Below are 20,220 nucleotides of genomic sequence, written 5' to 3' on the forward strand. Positions count from 1 at the left end.
TGACCTGAGCCGAAGTCGGACGCTTAACCGACTGAGCCACCCAGGCGCCCCTGCATTATTATTATTATTATTATTATTATTATTATTATTATTATTTTAACCTAAACTCAAAATAACTCCGTAAGAGATGCTTTTCTTTTCCCCACTTTATAGACAAGGAAACTGAGTCACAGAGGTTAAATAAGTGTCACAAGGTCCTACTGGTAGGCAGTGGTAGAGCCAGGATTCAAATTCAATTCTGACTTGAAAGCCCGACTCCTAACCACTGCATGGTAGTTGATGGTGGAGACCATCTCAGATCCTCCGGCCTTCTTATTACACCAAGGAGGAGACTGAAGGGGAGAGAAGCTTCTTGGTAGTTAATGAGGCAGCCAAGTGTGCAGAGACAACACCTCAGTTTAGACCCGGGCTCTGCTTTCTGCAGGTAGATTGGATAAGCCACTTTAGCTTCTCTGAGCCCCCATTTACTCATCTGTAAAATGGGGGTGGTGACACCTCCTCCATTGAATTGCCATCAGCCCGAAGAAAGGATATGGTTGAGATCCGCAGCCCACCGTCGGGCAAATAGTAGGCGCTCAGTAACCGGCTTTGGCATTAGGGTCAGGGCCGAAGGTAGAACCTGTAACACCCTGTCAGTGGGAGAGGCTGGGATTGATCGCTCCCCTCCACACGGGGACTTGGGGGAGCCCTGGTTGGTGCTGCTGGCCAGAGCTTGGGGCGGGGGCGCTCGGGAAACCTTGTTAAGCTGTGTCTGATCTGTAGTTTCCTGTGGCTGGAGCCTGACTCAGTCACCTGGTTCCTGGGTCGGTGCTGGGGCAGTGCCTGTTTCTGTTAGGCAGGAAAACGGGGGCTGGGAAGACAGGAAATAGTGGGAAGGATCTGTAGGCCCAGGGGGAGAGGGGCATTGACCCAACGTGGCCGGGGAGGGACCGCAGCTAGTGCCTGGGAGGGAGAGTAGGTTTGGGAGTTAGGGCAACTGGGTTCAGATCTTGACTTTTATGAGCTGTGGACCTAGGCCCGGTCACTTCATCTCTGGTCCTCCGTTTCCTCATCTGTATAATGAAGATGGCACCGCTTCCCTTGGACGGTGGTGGCAGGGCGGGTGAGTGGGTGGGTAATACTGTGCCTGTCGCAGAGATGCTTACCGAACGGCCATTCTGTCCCCCCCCCCCCAACCGCCACCGTCTGCCGTCTGGTGGTGTCCCCAGATCTGCCGGCAGGCTCTGAAGTTCCTGACGCAGATCCGGGCCCAGCTCCTCATCAACCTGCAGCTGGTGAATGCCTCGCTGTACGAGCATGTGGAGCAGATGCGCCTCATCCGGAGGAGACGGGAGCAGCTGAAGCTTCTGGGGGATTACCTGGGCCTGTGCGGAAGTGGGGCCCTGAAGGAGCTGAGCAAGAGGTGAGCGTCCCGGACACACACACACGCATGCAGCTAGTGCCCACCCAAGACGCCCCCTTAGGAAAAATGCCAGGGCCGAGCAGAAATCACCTTCCCACTAGGTTGGGGAAATTACCGCAAGCTTTGGGAATGGTTTTTATTTGTTCATGTATTCATTTACTCGTTCATCTAACAGTTATTTACTGAGAACATACCAAGTGCTCAGCACTGAGCCAGCTTTGTGAGCTCCACACTGAGCAAGGTAGACCCGGTCCTACCCTCTCACAGGGAAGGCAGATGAGTAAGCCTAGAGCTACAACAGCCTGTAGAGCTGCTACAACAGCCTAGAGGGAGCTAGAAGGGAGGCAGGATGCCTGGAAGTACAGAGGTGAGCCCTCTAATCCAGAGTGGAGGAGGGCAGAGCCGGGAAGACTTCCTGGAGGAATGTACATATAAGATGAGCCTTGGAGAATGAGTCAGAGTTAGAAAGGGGAAGACTCAGGAAAGAGTGTTACAGATGGAAGGAACGGTGCGCTCAGGCCCTGAATGAAGGCCCCATACGAGGGAAGAACAGAGAGAGCTCTGGGGCGTGCAAGGAGGGAAGAGGGGCGCTGCCAGCACCCCGCGGTGCTCGGCCACGTGGAGGTCCCCCAGGCAGGCGCACGCGCGCGCGCACTCCTCTCCATTGGGCCCAGCAGCCCTTCCCTCCCCGGACACCCAGCAAAGAGAGGTTGCGGGGGGGGGGGGGGGGGACTGGAACTGAGGGTTCCCAACCACGTTGGAGCAGGAGAGCAGAGTAGGAAAGGATGCGGGGGGAATAAGGGAGACCAAAGGAGGAAGGACTCAGGGATTTTTGAGGGGGGACCACCTCGCTGTCTCAGTTCCTCGGATGAGTGGCCTAGAGCCAGTCAGGCTGGGCCAGCAGGGCGCTGGGAGGCAGTGTCAGCATGTGGCTTTGCTGGGCTAGAGGTGGGGGCGGGGCGGGGCAGGCCAGGTGGCAGGGGCTGTTTGGAGAAAGAAAGGCTTTCTGGGCCCGAGGGAGGCCAAGTCCGACACCTGCCCCGGAGCCCGGTGTACTTGATTTGGCTTTTCAAATATGCACTGAGGCGTCGTTCTTGCCTTGAGAGCTGAGTTATTCACACCCACTGGGCCCTGCTGGATAAGAGCACCAGTGAATGCAGGACTGGTAGGGAGAGCCAGCGAGTGCGCTGAGGTTGCACAGAGAGACAGTGACCCCTCGCCGTTTTCTGGGTGTGGAACTTTTAGTCCCCGCGCAGGAGAGGGTGACAGCCTTCTGGTTCGAGGCGGGGACGCAAGGAGCTCCGTTTCTCAGCCTCCCCTTGGGCTGAAGGCTCGGAGCCTGGATCCTGTTTCTGATTCTGTGTCTCCCTCTCTCTCTGCCCCTCCCCCGTTCATGCTCTGTCTCTCTCTGTCCCAAAATAAATAAAAAAACGTTGAAAAAAAATAAAAAAAAAAGCAGCTGTTTATTTGTACCCTTATCTCACTTCCTTTCCTAGACCGCGACCTCTCTTGAGGGCAAGAGGAACCCAGTTTCCCCACAGCACAGGAGACAAGGTTACCACTCATTCATTGGGAGTTTAATGGAAGGATAAATGGGGGGGGGGGGGCGGGTAGTAACCGGACATATTTGACATAGGACATGCTTGCGCACAGGAGCCCAGCGGAGCGCAAGCTCCAGACCCACAACTGAGCAGTTTACTGGAAGCAGAGCGAGAACAGCCCCCCCAGGCTGCCTCCGCTGGGGAATGGCAGGTGTCCACCAGCTCTCCTGCAGCTTTGCTCTGAGGACCTCACGTCCCTACTTCTCCGACTGCCCTTGTCAACGCCTGACTCGATGCCGAAGCCCGCCCCCCTACCCACAACTATGCTTCCTCGTCCCCGATCTGCGGCAGTGCCTCTGACTACCCTTAGCCTTTTTGTCCGGGCCTCTTCTCCCGTCGCCCTCCTCTTCTGTCTCCATCACCACCGGCAGGGCGCGCGCCGGGGCAGCCCTGGCCGGCAGGAGGGGGCGGGTCCTGCGACCGGAAGCCGGAAGGGGGGCCGTGAGGACGTGTTCCAAGGAAGCCAGGGCCGGACCCGGCGGGGCTGGCGACATGGAGCCGCTGTACCAGCAAACGCACAAGTGAGGGCCGCGTCGGGGCACGGGCGGGGGCGCAGCCAGGCTGGGCGAGGCCGGCTCCCCTGGCTGGGGCCTCGGGCGCCCGCCAGTGTGGAGGCCGAGTCCTTCCGCCGGGGCGCTGCCGGGGGCGGCTCGGAAGTTCTGTCTCTGGCGGGATGCCCAAGTCGGCGGCGGATGGAGGGTCCGGCCTGATGCGTGGGGACGTTGGGCCGGACGGCTCATGGGATCTTCGAGGCCGCGACTACCTGCTAAGTAGACTAGGTGAAGGGAAAGTCACACTTACAGATGATAATTGTTTGTCCAGCACCTGCCAACTCACTGCTCTGGGTTGGTAGAGATGGTGGGAGTCAGGGCCCCTACACCTAGTTTACTATTCACTTGGAGAGCCCAGGGACGTCCGAAAAAAATCTAAGGTGTGGCAGGATTGGATGGAGTGTAAAGGAACAATACAAACGGAATCTTCTTTAGTTTAGAAAGATCCATCATTGAGCTAAGGTCGTCAGAATAAGTTTCATTGTAACTCACAGCTCCTAAATGACGTCGGCCCCAACTCTTGATTGACACTAATCTGTTGTTGCTGCTACACTTTTTTCCCTTTTCTTTTGATTTGGTTTATACCAGAGACCATAATGATGAAGTGTTTGGTTTGAGTGCAGATATAAAACCTACTTGGTAACAGTTTTAAAACGACAGAATTTGCTCTTACCCTGGGAGCCCTATTCTCATATAAAAAGTATAAGAAGGGACGGGTCGCCTGTGTGGCTCAGTCGGTTGGACATCTGACTCTTGATCTCAGCTCACGGCTTGATCTCTGGGTGGTGAGTTCAAGCCCTGCGTTAAGCTTCAAGCTGGGCGTGGAGACTACTTTAGGAAAAAATTTTTATATCTATATATATGAGGGAACTTAGATAATCAGACCTGTGAGTCCACTGGAAAAGGAATGAAATAGAATTATTTTTGTGTTACTAAGAAAGGACAGATCTTTTAGTGTGTCTTTCCCCTGAAGTATTGAACCAGTCCTGGGAGTTCTGGTTCTAGACTTCTTTTTCTGATCTATAAAATGTTAGTTTGGAGCTCATAAACTTTGAGGCTCCTTTCAGCTTCATGATACTGATGATTGAGTGTCTTAAAAGGAAACACACAATCCTGCGAGCGTCAGCAATTAACTTTTGCAGTTGCAGAAATTAATGATTGAGGCTGAATTGACACAACAGTAACTGAGCATCTTAATTTTACTGGAACTTTGAACCCACTTTGTGGTTATCTCTGGCCATGTCCCTGACAGTACGTTGGAATGAAATCAGTACTTGAAAGTTCTGTATCTTGAAAACTCCTTAACTGCCTGAGCAATGAGTGGGGGAGGGAGGGGAGGTGAAAATCAGAATAAACATTTTATGCTTAAGTAATACTGCATTAGGATGAACTTTATAGATGAATAAGTGGCCAGGCTTCTATTTTTGATATTCAAGTGGTTGTAGAGGTGTCTATATTTGTCCCCTGTATAGTCTAGGATCACTCAGTGCCCTGGACCTTATTATCTCTAGAGATTCTTTGCGGTTTTAATTTTTAAAAAAATATTTATTTTTGAGAATTAGAGTGTGAGTGGGGGAGGGGGAGAGAGAGAGAGGGAGCTACAGAGTCCGAAGCAGGCTCTAGGCTCCAAGCTGTCAGCACAGAGCCCAAAGCGGGGCTCGAACCCACGAATCGTGGGATCATGACCTGAGCTGAAGCCGGACACTTAGCCGACTAAGCCACCTAGGTCCCTCTATCCCTAGAGCTTCCGATTCAGTAGGTCTGGAGCACAAGAAGCTCTATTTTTAACAAGCTCTCCAAGTGATTTTGGTGAGCAGCTGGGTGTGAAAACTGTTACCTTATCTGAAGACCAGTTTTTCCTTTGTTTGATTTTGCCTTCTGGTGAGAGGCTAAATGTAGAAGCGGCAAGGTGGGTGAGGTGAAAATGACCAGATGGTTCCCACTACTTTTAAGTAAAGCAAAAACAACCACAAATGTTTGTATGATGCCGTAAAGGTTACACAGCAATTTCATATTGCATTTGGATCTATGAGCCTTTAAATAGTTGTGATTATTGATTCATGTGTGTACCCTGTTTTATCGGAGACTGAGGCACCAAGGAGTTAAATGGCTTGTTCCTGGTTCCTCAGCCAGTCCATAGTGGGACCAGAACTTGCAACCAGTATCTTTTAACTCTAAAACTGTTCCCTGCTCGTAGGGGTCAGAGGCAGCATGGATACAAAATAGGTGTATATGAAAGGATGAGAGTAGTTCCATGGACTTTTAAAAAGCAATTTCATTTCTACAGACTGGATTTGTTTGTTTGTTTGTTTGTTTGTTTTTAGTCAGCAACAGTGACCTTGTTTTCTTACTATTAGGTCTCTCTGCTTGGTGATGTCATTACCTAAGCCCACCACGGACCCCATGTTGGACAGGGCTAAGACTTCTGGTTTCTAGTGTCCACCTCCCCCCCCCCCCCCCCCACTCCGCCCGCCCCAAGTCCTGCCTGTGCATCACCTGTTCCTTATTGGCTTCAAGTGTGTTGTCTGAATTCCCAGTTCGGTTTAAAACAGACTTGCCACATAGTAGTCCCCCCTATGCCATGCCTGCTTGCTTTGTTGTTTTGCATTTGATTTCCTCCCAGGCATGAAATGTAGAGATTGGAATCATTTTCTTGGCCGTATCTCTTCTAGTTCATTCAGAGCATTCGGAGCTTAGGTGGGAGAAGTCAGTATTGTTTCCCTGCAACTTTAAAGTTTGTCCATTGTGGCTTAGAAAACGGTATAAGCCACCTGAAGGGTGTTTATAGGGTGAGTGTTGCCATCATCTCTCACCCTGTCCTCATAGACTTTAAAAATTGGAAGGGACTGGCAAAATCTTCCATTCCAACTCCCTGTAGTCAGGAAGACCCTTTATAAAACCCGAAGCAGTTCATGTACCCTGTGTTTAAACATGCAGGAGCTCTTTTTCTTCTTCCTTTTTTTTCTTTTTTCTTTTTTTTAAGTTTAGAGAGAGAAAGAACACGAGTTGGGGGGGCGGGGTGCGCAGAGAGAGGGAGAACCCCAAGCAGGCTCCCAGCTGTCAGCGCAGAGCCCGCCCGACACGGGGCTCGAACCCATGAACCATGAGATCATGACCTGAGCCTACCAAGAGTCGACGCTCAACTGACTGAGCCACCCAGGCGCCCCCCTTCTTCCTTTGCTTGAAGAGAGAGAGTTCATAATTATTCTGGGGTTTTTGTGGGGAGGGGCAGGTTGAGCTGAAAGCTACCCTCTTGAATGGGGCTCTTGGTTCTGGCTCTCCCTTCAGGAGCCGCAGTGGAGAATGAGCCCATTCCTCTGCCTGTATGTCAGCTCTACGTATTTGAAAAGCACCAGCTGCCCCATTTTAATGGAGGTTTTTTTTTCCTCTTTTCTTTTTTCTCTTTTCTTTTCTCTTTTCTCTTCTCTTCTCTTCTCTTCTCTTCTCTTCTCTTCTCTTCTCTTCTCTTCTCTTCTCTTCTCAGAGGCTTATTATCACTAGCTCTTTTGACCATTCCTCTTCATGACTTGACTTCTAGACTCTTTCCCGGTCATCCTCTTCATCCATCTTCCGTCAGGGGAAGTCTTTAATAGGGGCCTTTAACAGACAGCTCCCAGGATGGAATGCCACTTGATATTGTACATTGGGGACTTTTTAAAAAAGTCTTAAGTGGGAATGCTTTTCATCCCTGACAAATTTAATTTTACTATTTTAGCCTAAATGAAAATATCACTATTTGTTTTGTGGTACAACATCCTAACCTAGGCTCATTATAGCACAGAGTGATGTGCAAATGTCATCAACGTAAGTTGGTTTGTTAAAAATCTTGAACAAAACGTAGAGCTGAAGGCAGTCCTGTGGTAGAATGCTGGAAATCTTGGCTAGCATCCCTTGGGTACCATTATTTAGCCTGCCATGAAGCTCTCGTCCTTAAAGTTTAAAGTATTTGTCAATCCATGGGAGAAATGTACTATCTCATTATTTTGACTTTGCATTCTTCTGATTACTAGTCAAGTGGAATAATAGATATAGATATAGATATGTTTGGGTTTTCTTTTCTGTCATTTGCTCTTTGCCCATTTTACAAAAGTGCTTTGACTTTTCCTGTTGATTTGCAGCATTTTTTAATATACTCTAGACATTAGTCCTTTCTTATCTGCCGCGGGTATCTTCCAGTCTCTGCCTGTCTTTTTATTTTATTTTTTTAGAGCGTCTTTGGTGTAGACAGGTGTTTTGTTTTAATGTAGTCAAATTGACGAGTCTTGTGGTGTGTGTGGTTTGGGGGACAGTATTGTTTTTTGCCTTGTTTAGGAAATTCTTCTTCAACCTGAAGTCATAGTATGCATTCCTGTATTTTCTCCAGAAAAGTTTAAAGCCTTGCCTTTTACATTTGGGCTTTAAACCATCTTGCGTTTCTTTTTGTGTCTGGACTCTATTCTTTGCTCCTGGGTCAGGGTTAGGGTTTGTCGTCTCCGCACTGCAATGATGTTGTTTTGTTTGGTTTTGTGTTGTTATTATGGCTTTGTCATAAGTCCTCATAGCAGGTGGACCAGGTCATCCCTCTCATACTTGATTCAGAGTTGTCTTGGATACTCTTTGCCCCCTGCCCCCCTCCCTTTTTTTCTTCTGTTCCCGTTCCTGTCGATACTGCTAATTTTCACATTTGCTCTATGAAGCTGCCATTGACAACTTACCTCACGGCCTACGTGCAGGCCTTCGGGAAAATCCTAATTCTCTTCCCATCGGCGTCGCCGTGCAGTCCTCTTGCTGTCTCTGTGGTTACCCTGACCCAGATGTTGGTTAACTCAAGCTGTGTTCCTCCATCTACCTCCGTACCTCCACGTGCCCTCATTCTACACTATCAGGACCTATCTTACCGGAGGAGCAGTCTGGTCCCTCCATCTCTAGTGGTGATTTCTAGTTTCCTTTCAGGGCCGTGGGTCTTACCCAGGTGCGCTCAGACTCAGTAGAGCGCTGGCCTTGCTTCTGGTGCCGTGGGTCATGTTTAGAGTCCGCAGGAAAGCCCTGGAAAAGACAAGACAGAGTTGAAACCCAGTTTGGGCTTCTGGCTTGCATTGGTAAATTTGGGTTCACAGATTGCGGTGCTCATGGTGGAGGCTGGTTGCTGACCTTTCCCTCAAGGGTTGGAGGTGATATAGTTGCTCAGCAGACTGCTTTCCTGTGGCTGTGATGTGAGAGACCGGAAGCACCAGGAGCCCGTTGTTGGGGTAGCATAGGCAGTATTCCAGAACTGATCGCAGACGACTGCTAGGAAGGGCTCTGGGGGTGACCTTGGTCAAGCCCCGAGGAGCCTCCGGAGAGCACGCTAGGGCCCGCCATCTGAGACCACGCTGGGGAGCCAGGGTGCGGTGTCGCATTTCCCAATGAGGTGGCACTCGCCTGGGATTGCCAGGGAAAGGCCTTTACCGGACGGGACATCCCCGTCCTTCAGGACCTTCCTCTGATAGTTTTCTCGCACTGAGCGCCTCATCCCTTCTCCCCTCCGACCCCTACTCGCTTCCGGGCAGGCCCACCTGCTTGTAATCCACGTGCCTTTTTGCCGATCCTTTTCTTCATCTCTTCCCTCATCAGGTCAAGCTTCCGTCTTCAGAGTGCTCTTTAGAACTCACTTGACGCCACCGGGTTCCGCCAGCTTTTACTCTTATTTTCTTACGTTTCCTTGGCACCACGCCACTGCGCGGAGCCCCTCGGCTTCCTTTTTGTTTACACTTACATGTAGTGATGTTCCCCTAAATCTTCTTGGGACTTGTCATGTCTCTCTGGCCTGTCGTTCCTAATGACATTGTTTCTCAAGGACAAGGATTATATCTTTCTTGCCCTTTGACTCTCCCTAGTACAGACCAGCGCTCAGCACATCGGGTCAAAGAACAGAGAGTGGGATTGGCTGGGTCCGGATTGAGGTTTATCACTTGCTGTGTGACCTTGAACAAGTTACATAACCTTTCTGGGCTTCGGTTGTCTTATTTATAAAACGAAGATGATAATGGTCCTTTCCGCATAGGGTTATTGACTTTGCAGAATGTCTCCGATGTGGCAGGCACTTAGTAAGCGCCGCCTGTTAGTGTTCTTATTAATATTCATGGTAAAATATTAGAAACCGGGCCAAAACATGTGGCCTAAAGTGCCACTTAACAAAGTTTACAGTTCAGTGATGCTGTCGATTTAAATCAGTTACACGTTGGCATCAGAAAATTTGTCTTTCCTGACCGAAGCACTGTCGATGACTCCTGTCTCACTCATTTCCTCTCTCTTCCTTTGATAGGCAGGTCCACGAGATCCAGTCTCACATGGGACGCCTGGAGACCGCGGACAAGCAGTCTCTGCACTGTGAGTAATTAACTATGGAGACCAGAGTCCTTTCTCCTGATGACACGATGCTAATGGGCTGGGTTTCCTGACCGCCTTGCTGCCTCAGGGGCTTAATGATTCCATGCCGAAGGAGTTGTGTTGTTAGGGGTGGACAGAAAAACCCTCTGGCAAAGCCTCTGACTTCTCTCATTGCGCCCCGTGGAATCCCACAGGCCTTATCCCCCATTACCCCTCAACTCACCCTGACAGGGCCCTATGGGAATGGACCTCCTCTCCTCTGTCTTAATCTAATTACCGAGCCCTGGGAGGAATGTACTCCGTACAAATTCAGAGATGTTTAACTGGAATTGGTCATTTCTTCTGAGCTGAGAACTGTGGCTTTTTAGGAGGATTATTTAGAAACGAATAGCAATATTAATTAGTGTAGTTCCCACAGTGTGGTTTCATTTGAGAAGAGTGCTGCTTTTTGTTTTACAGTTTTCTGTTGGCCAGAAAAGGTCCTTTCTCTGAGCTGGCCACAACAGATGCCACTGGTTACCCACACGTTGCTGAAGCCACCCGTTCACCTCCCCGCTTGGCTGTCGCTATGCCCTTTTCTGTTTGCTCATGCCTCCTTTTTGGAGCGTCAAAAGCATCTCTTTTCTGGATTCTGTGCCCCTCCCTGTTCTAATCTAGAATGCATATGTTAGCTGCTGCAGGTTGGCCTAGGAGGGTCACATTGCTTCTTTACTGTTGTGTCTTTATTGGGCAAGAAGCAATCTGGGTACCTTTTTTGTTGTTGTTGTTGTTAATGTTTGTTTGTTTGTTTGTTTGTTTATTTATTTGAGAGAGAGAGAGCACACACGTAGGGGAGGGGCAGAGAGAGAGGGAGAGAGAGAGAATCCCAAACAGGCTCTGAGCTGTCAGAGACCCTGGTGTGGGGCTCGATCCCACGAACCGTGAGACCGCAACCTGTGCTGAAATCAGCAGTCGGGCACAGTCGGATGCTTAACCGACTGAGCCACCCAGACGCCCCCCTGGGTGCCCTTTTTGTACGCGGTTTAGTTCCTATCCATCTGCTTTGTTTGCCTTCCCAGCAGTCTCACTGTCACATGATTAGAAATGGAAAAGAGGCCATGTTGACTGTTTATCAAGAGGGATAAGGAAAATGACTGTATTTATCATATCTTTACCTCTGTGGATTCTTTCCTGGGCCTTTCCTAGTGATATTCAGTCTATTTTGGGGACTCCAGCATCAGCCTGCCCGTCCTTATGGAAAGCCTCAAGGGAGCTCTTCCCTGTGTTTCACACACTAATCTTCCCCTTTGTGCTTTTTTTTCTTTTAACCTCATTACTGTAGGGAATTCAATTGGCAGCCTTCTTACTAGATATTTCTAACTCGTATCTGAGAATAATCTCAAAGGAAAAGAGACCTCATTCTGTTTCAGAAGATACTGCATTTTGCTTAAAATATTTTATTTGGACAACCCAAATATTCATTTTATTTTCTAAAGGCAGGAAATGTATTTCTGCAGATTTATCTGTAGCTTTTTAAACAATTGGCATGGCTATGACATTAACAGCTACATGTATGTATGCGTGTGTGTGTTTAGAGCGACATTTACAGAATCAGTATCACTTGAATTTTTTTCCATTATTCGGTACGATATGCGTTTTTCTCCTTCTCGAATGGGTTTCTTTGAATTTATTGGATATGGAAAAAGACATGTTTATTGTATCATTCTGATTTAAGCTCACTGTCTCTTTTCCAGCAATTACTCTTTTTTCTCTTTTGTGCAGTAGTAGAAAACGAAATCCAAGCAAGCATTGACCAGATATTCAGCCATCTAGAACGTCTGGAGATTCTGTCCAGCAAGGAGCCCCCGAACAAAAGAGAGAATGCCAAACTGTGAGTGTTGTGACGCCTCTTGTCCAGGGGAGGCTGTCAGATATTCTGAAAATCCATTTACACATTGAAAAACTGAGACTCTGTGAAGATGAAGTCCCCCTAAAGGGCACGGTTTCGTTTCAGTGATATTTCCTCAAAATAAAAAGCCTGTGAGGTTTGGGGCTCAGAAGCCTGTGTCTCCTTACATTGGGTCATTTTGAAATTTTGCCTCCAATACCGTTTTTCTGGCCAGACCCGTGGCCTTACTTGAAGCCTCCAGCAGCCAGGGAGGTGTGCACTGCCCTCTGGTTCCTGCTGCATTCTTGGATTGAGATGAAATCTTGCCCTTAATCACTTCAGTCAGCCGATTTATAATGAAATACTGATCTAACATTTGATACTCCGCCATGAAATTCAAATGAAAACCCTCACCACCTCCAGCCCAGCCCCTGCTCCCAAAAGTTCTTATGAAACTTTGTTGTTGCTTTACTCGAAAGGTGCCCTTGGGCTCCTTCTTGAAAAGCGATATAATCCATGGCAGGTCAGGGAGAGGTCGTTGAGCCTGCTTCCTGTCACCTGTTCCCTGTCATGCATCCAGAATCAGAGACCAGCAGATGCTTAAGTAAAGCTGTTGGGATCTCTTGTGCTACAACCGTACTTTAACCACAGGCCGCTTCTTTGTTTTCAACATCAGTGATCAAAATCAGATCATTTTGGTGGGGACAGCATGCAGTGGTGTAGGGAGAAGTAAGGAAGCATCTTTCTTGAATACGAAGGCTGGCCGCTCAGAATGTGCGGCCCTGGGTTTCTGGAATGTAATCTCTGTCTCCATCAATTCCAGTCGTGTTGACCAGTTAAAGTATGATGTCCAGCACCTGCAGACTGCCCTCAGAAACTTCCAGCATCGGCGATACGCAAGGGAGCAGCAGGAGAGACAGCGAGAGGAACTTCTGTCTCGAACCTTCACCACTAACGTAAGCCAGGCTCCTGGTTGGGGGGCGGGAGGGGGTGGGGGGGCAGTGTCTACAGACACTCGGCAGCTCGTCGCCACTGAAACTCGGGTCCTGGAGCTTCATCTTTGTAGGGGGTGTCCGAAGCCGATCGACTGGAAGTAACAGTGGGCTTTGTGCCTTGCCACAGACACTAGACCTAGACAGGGAACCTCCTTCTCTAACACGAAAACCCGAAGTGGAAGCAGTTAAAGTGAAGGAGTGGGCAGGGGTGAAAATGACCTGGGTTTGACTGAGAGGTGGAAGTTCCCATGGTGGAAACGGTTTCTGATCAGGTAGAGATAGATGATGAGAACTGAAACCATTTGTCACGAGGGGCAGCATTTCAAAGCTGCCTGCAGGCACTTGCCATCGTGCTGTGTATGTGTGTGGTTCCCGTGTCAGATGCCTTAAAATGTTTTTGCCCCAAATCTGAGCAGCAATTTGGAGGAATTTGTTAACAGGTCTTTTGTTTTGGATGGATTGCTTGACTTGAGCCTGTTCGAAAGTGGCCTGGTTGGTGTGCATGTTTGGTTTTTGGGAGACCCTTGCCCCTGCCCCTCGGTCTTAATAGGATCCATTCCTGCACATGGCTGTTGATGGCTAGAGGACACACTGGCCTTTTTCAGGTCCCTTATAATGTATTTCCACCAAGTGAGGTGGGTTTTGGGTTGTTTTGTTTTAACAGAGAGGTTCATTTTCTAAAGAGGTCTTAGCTCTCTAAGCCTGCCATCAGAATTCAAATCAGCCCACGTTTCAAGATGCTTAAGTCTCTGCTGTGTCCACACTTGCAGGAAATTTCCCTGAGTGTTTCAGAATGTGCCTGTGTAGTTTCTGCTTCTCTAGAGTAAGCAGTCAAGTAACACTGATTAACAATTCAGAAGTGTGATGAGGACGTGTTGGAGGCATAGTGGTAGGCACAGCTGTCTGTCTTCCTTCCTTCCTTCCTTCCTTCCTTCCTTCCTTCCTTCCTTCCTTCCTTCCGGTAGTTTCAAGTTTTCATAGCTGCCTTTCAAAAGCGTAATGAACTCTACAACACGCCAAAAGGTGTGTGGGCTTTTGATCACTATGGCATTGGGTACTCAAACCTCTTTTAGGTCAGGGATGGTCGCTCAGAATTCTTTTGTTTGCATATCAGCTCGGTGCGGTGCTCTGCACGCAGTGCCCCTTAATCCAAGTTGACTTTGCCAAATGAACTTCTTGCCGGTCACTCTGTGAGCTGGAACTATGATATGTTTTTCTGAGTGATAATGCCCGATTAGGTCTACCCTTTCAGGCAGAAGGGTAAGAACGATTTGTATACAGAAGGCACTCAATAAACGCTTGTCGAATGAAGAGAAGCCTCTCTTTGATTCGTTCAAACACTGGAGTCTTGTGACCCACTGAGCATTAGCTGTATGCAGAACATTGTTGAAGATGCTGAGAGTAAAGCTTGTGAAAAAGTGAAAAGCTGTGGTCCCCGCCTGCTTCTCGAAACGCTCCCGTGTTAGCAGGGGGCACTGAGAGCAGGTGTATGAAAAGTGATTCTGAACGTATGCAGCAAGGAAGAGGTGGTTGAACCTCTTCGTGGTGATTGAAAGAGGGGAGAATGACCGTGCATGGCAGAAGAATGTGCGATTGTTGGGAGGCGGGAAAGAAGGGAACTATGGCCAGTCCTGACTGCCTTCTGTATCCAGTCCGCTTCTGGTGTAAACTTAGAGCCCTGAGACCAGTCTCAGTGTTTCTTCCCACAGGATGGTTAAGAGGGCCGGCTCTGCACTCAGTAGTGAGATACAGGCCCCACTGGACTGAACAGCTCTGTGTGATCTTAGACCTCTCTGAGCTTCAGTTTCTTCACCTCTAAAATGGGGATAGTTCAGTAACTGTGTTATAACGTTAGGATAAGGATTAAGTGAGCTTAGGGTAATGGGCATCAGGGTGGAAAGTACTTGATCGGTGTCAGTTTTTTTCTTCCTTCATTTCTTTACAGCCCTTTCTGGACCGCTGAGGAGAATTGTCCCATCCCGACTACCCATTAGGCCTTCGTCTCCTTTGTCCTTAGTCAGACTCCGTCTAAGTGCAGTGACAGCTGTAGATAAAACAGCTGCAGAACAAAAGCAAACCTGTAATACTGTGTTAAGGGAAAGCCAAGGAAAGGAACATTTGGAACAAGCAAAGTTAATAGGGGAGTAGTCAGAGAAAGCCTTCAGGAGAAGCCCAGCAAGACCTTGCAGGACTGATGTTCCTTCTTAAGTGGTGGTCATGGTGGAGAGGCAGGAATTCACAGGCCGTGTGCATCTGGCTGTCTCTCTGGCTTGGCCTTGGCCGACAGGCAGAGCAGTCAGACCCTCTGGGACCCCAGGAGCTGACCAGGCGGCAGAGCTAATCCTGTGCCTGCGTCTCTTTCACAGGACTCTGACACGACCATCCCAATGGATAGCTCGCTGCATTTCAACTCCTCCCTCCAGAAAATTCACCATGGCATGGACGACCTCATCGGAGGCGGGCACAGTATTCTGGACGGACTGAGGGCCCAGAGACTGACCTTGAAGGTGGGGGCTTTTCTGGGGGACAGGGAGGAGGCCCTTCGTTCTGGCCTCATCCACCAGTTGGGTACCCGCGTTGACGTCTTGGTTACGTATCCTCGCGTTTTGTTACTTTGGTGGTGAGACAGAGCCCTGAGTCTGGGGTCCTTTCTTTTGGAGCTGAAGTACGAGGAGTCCACAAGTGGCCACCTTCCCTTTGCCCGCAGCTGCTACTTGTGCTTGCAACGAACCATAATTTGGCATCACTTGGTATCTGGGTCTTTTTCCGTTTACTGAACTTACCATGAAAGTGGCTGCTACGATAGGCACCACTAAGACCAAGAAATCCCACAACTGCCGAAATTACAGAATGCACGATTCTGAGAAGGCACACGTGGCCACACGTGGCCCCTCGCCCTCACGTGGTTTCCCGGAGAGCCCCTCCTGCCGACCACCTGATAGCCGAGACCTTTTGTGCTCTCGTAACTGAGCCCCTGTGGGCGGGGCCGGAGGGCTGCCTGGGTTGACTAGCCGCAGGCACAGAAGGGCTTCTCGAGCATCTGGGCTGGCCCGTAGCAGCTGCCCTCTCCGTAGTCCCAGGTATTCCTAGAAGCCCCGCCCCACTGGCCGAGGCTCAAACCCCCTGGGAGTGGTTTACAGAAACATTACACAGATTCTGATGTCAGTCACGATGTTTCAGCCTCAGCCCTTTTCCTGTATCAGCTCTAATGGATAATGGGGTGTGGGCTGTGCCCATTATCAGGGTGTGGTCCCCTGTGAACGCAGCACTCCCAGCCACTGAGCTGTGAGAAACAGTCACTCGGAAGCGTGAGATTTATCTTAGTTTTTGTTGGACCGCGTTGAGCCCGTCAGCCCCGCGGGACTTCAGTACATTGCCGCACAGCCCCTGCCGCCGTCAGCAGGGAGAAGGTCAGGCAGCCCGCAAGTGACCCTCACGCCCTGCTGCCGGCCGTGGTGCTTCTGGTGGTCTGGAAGTGTGTCTCCAACAGCTTCGCGGGTGCCCCTCTTTCTGAACGGCCACCTGCTGTGATCTGAACTGATACGTGATGATTAATCTGCCCTTTCTTTAGAAAATTGCCCATATCTCGGGAAAACAGTAAAACCCTTTTAGGACAAGCCTCCCCGTGTCGCACTGACGTCGACCCGGTGGGGGGTTAGAGCTTATTGCGGAAGCGAATGTTCGCTTCCTATCAAAGTCTGATATCACTGCGGAGTCTCAGCGGCATCTGCCCCTGTGCTGTCCCCGGAAGGACGCGCAGGGCAGCCCAGTGAGGCGGTTGGGGTCGGAACGTGAGGTTTCTAATTCAGTTTCCTCTGTACACCCGCTGCTACCTACCCGCCTTTTGGTCTTGATTCTCTCCATCCTCCTCCCACCCCACTCCTGCCTAAACCATTAAAAGGAGTGAAGTTGCTGGGCCGTGGCTGGGGGAAATTTGTGGCTGGAAAGGAATACATTTTTTGAAATTTATGTTAATTTTCAGGTGATTTTAGAAGCTGGGTACTTGTATTACATGCAGGGATGAAATAATCTGCCTTCAGAGCTAAGCAGAATCTTTTTTTTTTTTTTTTTAGAGTTTACTTATAATTTACTTAGGGTGTGCGTGCAAGTAGGGGAGGAGCAGAGAGAGACAGACTCCCAAGCAGGCCCCGAGGTGTCAGCGCAGAGCCCGGTGTGGGGCTCGATCTCACAAAGTGTGAGATCGTGACCTGAGCCGAGATCACAAGGCGGACACTTAACTGATTGAGCCACCCAGGCGCCCCAGAGCTAACCAGAATCTTTAGCAAGAGCCTAAATTTCACCATCACTGTCGTTGCAAAAACATGTCTCTGGCCTCCGCTGGCAACGGTCAAGTTTGACCTGAAAGATCTCTTCCGGGGAGGCTTGTTCGTCACTGGGCTGAACCCAGGGTTCGAGTGCCTGTCCGTGATGCCTCATGCTGTTTTCACTTCTGCCTCTTCTGTCTTGCTCGTTAATGTGTTGTTCATTTAAAAACTGAACGTGGGGCATGAGGTTAGATGCCGTCCATCCTGATGGGCCACGTGTGTGGAAGCGAGTTGGGGTCTGCCCAGCATCTGTTTATACTTGCCACTTTGTGAGCAGTCAAGTGTTCTTACGAACAAAAATTGGAAAGCAGAGAGGAAGGGCAGGCTGAGTGCTGTGGGCTGTTGATTTAGGAGTAAAATACTCTTTTGGTCTTGATGGCACGTATACAAGGGGTCATTGTGTTGGTGACGGTCATTCCACGTCACCCGCTTCAGACCCTCTCGCGAACGTGGACATTGACCCACACGTTAGACGCAGCAGAATCCCGCTGTGTTCCACACAGTGAACGGGCCGATAGCCAGGATTTTGGGGTCAGGGAGCAGAGGAAAAGTTTTCTGAGGTTTCCTTTTTTAAAAATATGTAAAACATTCTCATTTTAAAATTTTCTCTTGAGGTGTAACGTACATACAGTAGGCGTACGGATCTAATTCATGCGGGTCCTTGAATTTTGACAGATGCATATACCTTTGTGACTCACACTGCTGTCAAGACGTAGACCATCCTCATTGCCCCCGGACAATCCCTCATGCTTTCCCAGCCAGCCAGCCTGCCTGCCTTCCTTCCAGGCAACCACCGTTCTGATTTATCTCACTGTAGAGTAGCTTTGCCTGTTAGTGGACTTCATATAAATGTATTACCAAGAGCGGCTTCTTCCTCTCAGGAATGTTTTCCAGGCTCATTCATACTGTTGCAAGTTGGTAATTAGGTCCTTTTTATTGCCAAGTAGTATATCCCATTGTACAGATACACTATAAGTGGTCTATCCATTCTCTGGTGGATGTACACCTGGGTTGTTTCATTCTGCTGTGTTTTCCTTTCGAAGCTTTATGTTTAATTCTGTGATCCATCTCAAATTAATTTTTGTGTATGATAGGAACTGAGGATCTTCTTACAGACATGTGTATGGTACATATGAGACATGTATGTATATATGTCCACGATATATATATGTACCAGGGTCCATCATTCCTGCACATTTGTGGAAAAGGCTTTTCTTTCCTCCTTGCTTTGCTCCGGTACCTTGATCAAAAGTCATTTGACCACAGAGTGGATTGATGCTGCTTATGCTTTTAGGTATGACCAAGAGACTGTCTCTAGGAGAAGTCCCATTCCTTGGCAAAAGGAGCTGACCTTTGTGTTTCCTTCTTTTCTCGTCCGCTCCAGGGGACTCAGAAGAAGATCCTTGACATTGCCAACATGCTGGGCTTGTCCAACACCGTGATGCGGCTCACTGAGAAGCGGGCTTTCCAGGACAAGTACTTCATGATCGGTGGCATGCTTCTCACCTGTGTGGTCATGTTCCTCGTGGTGCAGTACCTGACATGAGCCAGCCCCGCCCCGCGGCTGAGCGTCGTTCCCACCGTGCGAGAGTCTGTGTGAGTGTGTGTGCGTGAAAGAGAGAGGGGGGCCCAGAGGCTGCCTTCTTAAATGTGTGCCCTTCTTAACTGTGAAGACCACTGGGAGTCATCGTGATCTGTAACGTAGCGGGAGTTTCAGACCTGCTCTGTTTCCTGTAACACCTTGGAGGGGAAGCGAATGCTACCAAGATGCATGGTCCTAAGCAAATGAGAGTATCTCCTCTCGCTCTCACTCTGTCTCGCCCTCTCTCGCCCTCACTAGGGGTGGAAGTGATGTAAGGGTAAGGGGTGAAGAAAGAAGAGGGAGGGAAAGAATGGTTTTGCTGTTCTTGTCCACGTAGCTGATGCTCGCCCAGGGAAGGCTTTCTTTCTTTTTTTTTTTTTAATATATGAAATTTATTGTCAAATTGGTTTCCATACAACACCCAGTGCTCATCCCAAAAGGTGCCCTCCTCAATACCCATCACCCACCCTCCCCTCCCTTCCATTCCTCTTCTGCTCCTGGTCACCCCCTATGTGGCCATCTTTCCATCATTCATCTTTCGAAGCCAAGTTCAAAAAGCAGCCCTCCCTGAGAAGCCCCTCCCAACATTCTATATTCCTTCCACAATTATTAACTGAGCACTTACTATGTACCGGGAACTGTTTTAGGGGCTGGGGACAGAGACATCAACAAAGCCCCTTCCTTCACAGTGTTCGCATTCTAGGGGGAGAGGCGAGTCCCAAACACACACACAAACATATGAAGCACTTCCTGGTGGTGATAAATATTATGCAGCAGAATAAAGCCAGGGGAGTGCGGGTAACCTTGTCCTTGAAGGGGAAGTCAAGGAATACCTCTCTGAGGAGGTGACATTGAGCAGCACTGAATGAGGCAAAGGACCGGGTCACCCAAATGTCTGGGGAAGAGCATTCCAGGCAGAGGGAGCAGGCAGTGCAAAGGCTTCGTCCTCCTCCATGGTGGGGCTAGCTTCCTTCTGCCCAGGTTTTGCACACACCTGTCTTGTGCTGTCCTTCTCGTTTTATCTTGTCTTATGGTCCTTTAAGGTGTGTGTCTTCATTCTTGTACTATAGGCCCTCTTAAGGCACCAGCTGCCTTTGACCCAGCTAAATGTCCCTCACTGGGTTTTGCACGGGTCACGGCACACAGTAAGCGATCATCAAGTCCAGGAGATGTGGATGGGCAGCGGGATGATGAGCGGTGGTACTGAGGGCCAGGTGGATGGACCGAAGGGCGAGGGGAGAAGCTAATGGGTGTTTCCAGCCAGCTTGCCCCATCGAGCCTCTTAGGCCTTGTTCCTTTCTTCTGCTTCCCCGTCTCCCTTTCTCCTCCGTATCCTTTGTCCCTCAGTTCAGAGCCCTCTAAAAACCTTCTTCTCCCTGTTCTAAGGGCTGTGCCTGGCTTTTGTGGAGAGCAACTTCAACCTATGAAAGGTAAATGAAAATGCAGACGGCAGCTTCGACTATGGCATCTTCCAGATCAACAGCCACTACCGGTGCATTGATTACAAGAGTCACTCGGAAAACATTTGCCACGAGGACTGCAAAGGTCT

General features: G+C 49.4%; 1 protein-coding gene across 7 annotated transcripts; it reads left to right on the top strand.

Annotated features, from left to right (window-relative positions):
* The first annotated feature begins 19 nt into the window (after positions 1 to 19).
* Positions 20 to 18,915, top strand: LOC128313843 (Golgi SNAP receptor complex member 2-like). 7 transcript variants are annotated; one of them, XM_053213998.1, is made up of 6 exons: positions 852 to 1,402; positions 9,838 to 9,902; positions 11,664 to 11,772; positions 12,593 to 12,725; positions 15,131 to 15,271; positions 18,474 to 18,890. In XM_053213998.1, the coding sequence occupies exons 1-6, from the start codon at positions 1,308 to 1,310 to the stop codon at positions 18,633 to 18,635; spliced, it is 705 nt and encodes a 234-aa protein (XP_053069973.1). In that variant the 5' UTR covers positions 852 to 1,307; the 3' UTR covers positions 18,636 to 18,890. The 7 variants fall into 7 exon arrangements, with proteins under 7 accessions (XP_053069977.1, XP_053069973.1, XP_053069974.1 ...); XM_053213999.1 differs by lacking the exon at positions 852 to 1,402 and adding an exon at positions 3,438 to 3,524; XM_053213997.1 differs by lacking the exon at positions 852 to 1,402 and adding an exon at positions 3,540 to 3,782 and having other exon boundaries at positions 11,636 to 11,772.
* Positions 18,916 to 20,220: the final 1,305 nt, after the last annotated feature.

This window comes from Acinonyx jubatus, unplaced genomic scaffold, assembly GCF_027475565.1.
Source record: "Acinonyx jubatus isolate Ajub_Pintada_27869175 unplaced genomic scaffold, VMU_Ajub_asm_v1.0 scaffold_88, whole genome shotgun sequence".
NCBI lineage: Eukaryota > Metazoa > Chordata > Mammalia > Carnivora > Felidae > Acinonyx > Acinonyx jubatus.

Bases quoted from the DNA above. Each gene is read 5' to 3' on its own strand.
- LOC128313843 (XM_053213997.1), top strand. From the start codon at position 3,677: ATGCCCAAGTCGGCGGCGGATGGAGGGTCCGGCCTGATGCGTGGGGAC. The intron at 11,773-12,592 runs GTGAGTGTTGTG...CATCAATTCCAG, and splicing joins AAAAGAGAGAATGCCAAACT to TCGTGTTGACCAGTTAAAGT. The intron at 12,726-15,130 runs GTAAGCCAGGCT...TCTCTTTCACAG, and splicing joins CTCGAACCTTCACCACTAAC to GACTCTGACACGACCATCCC.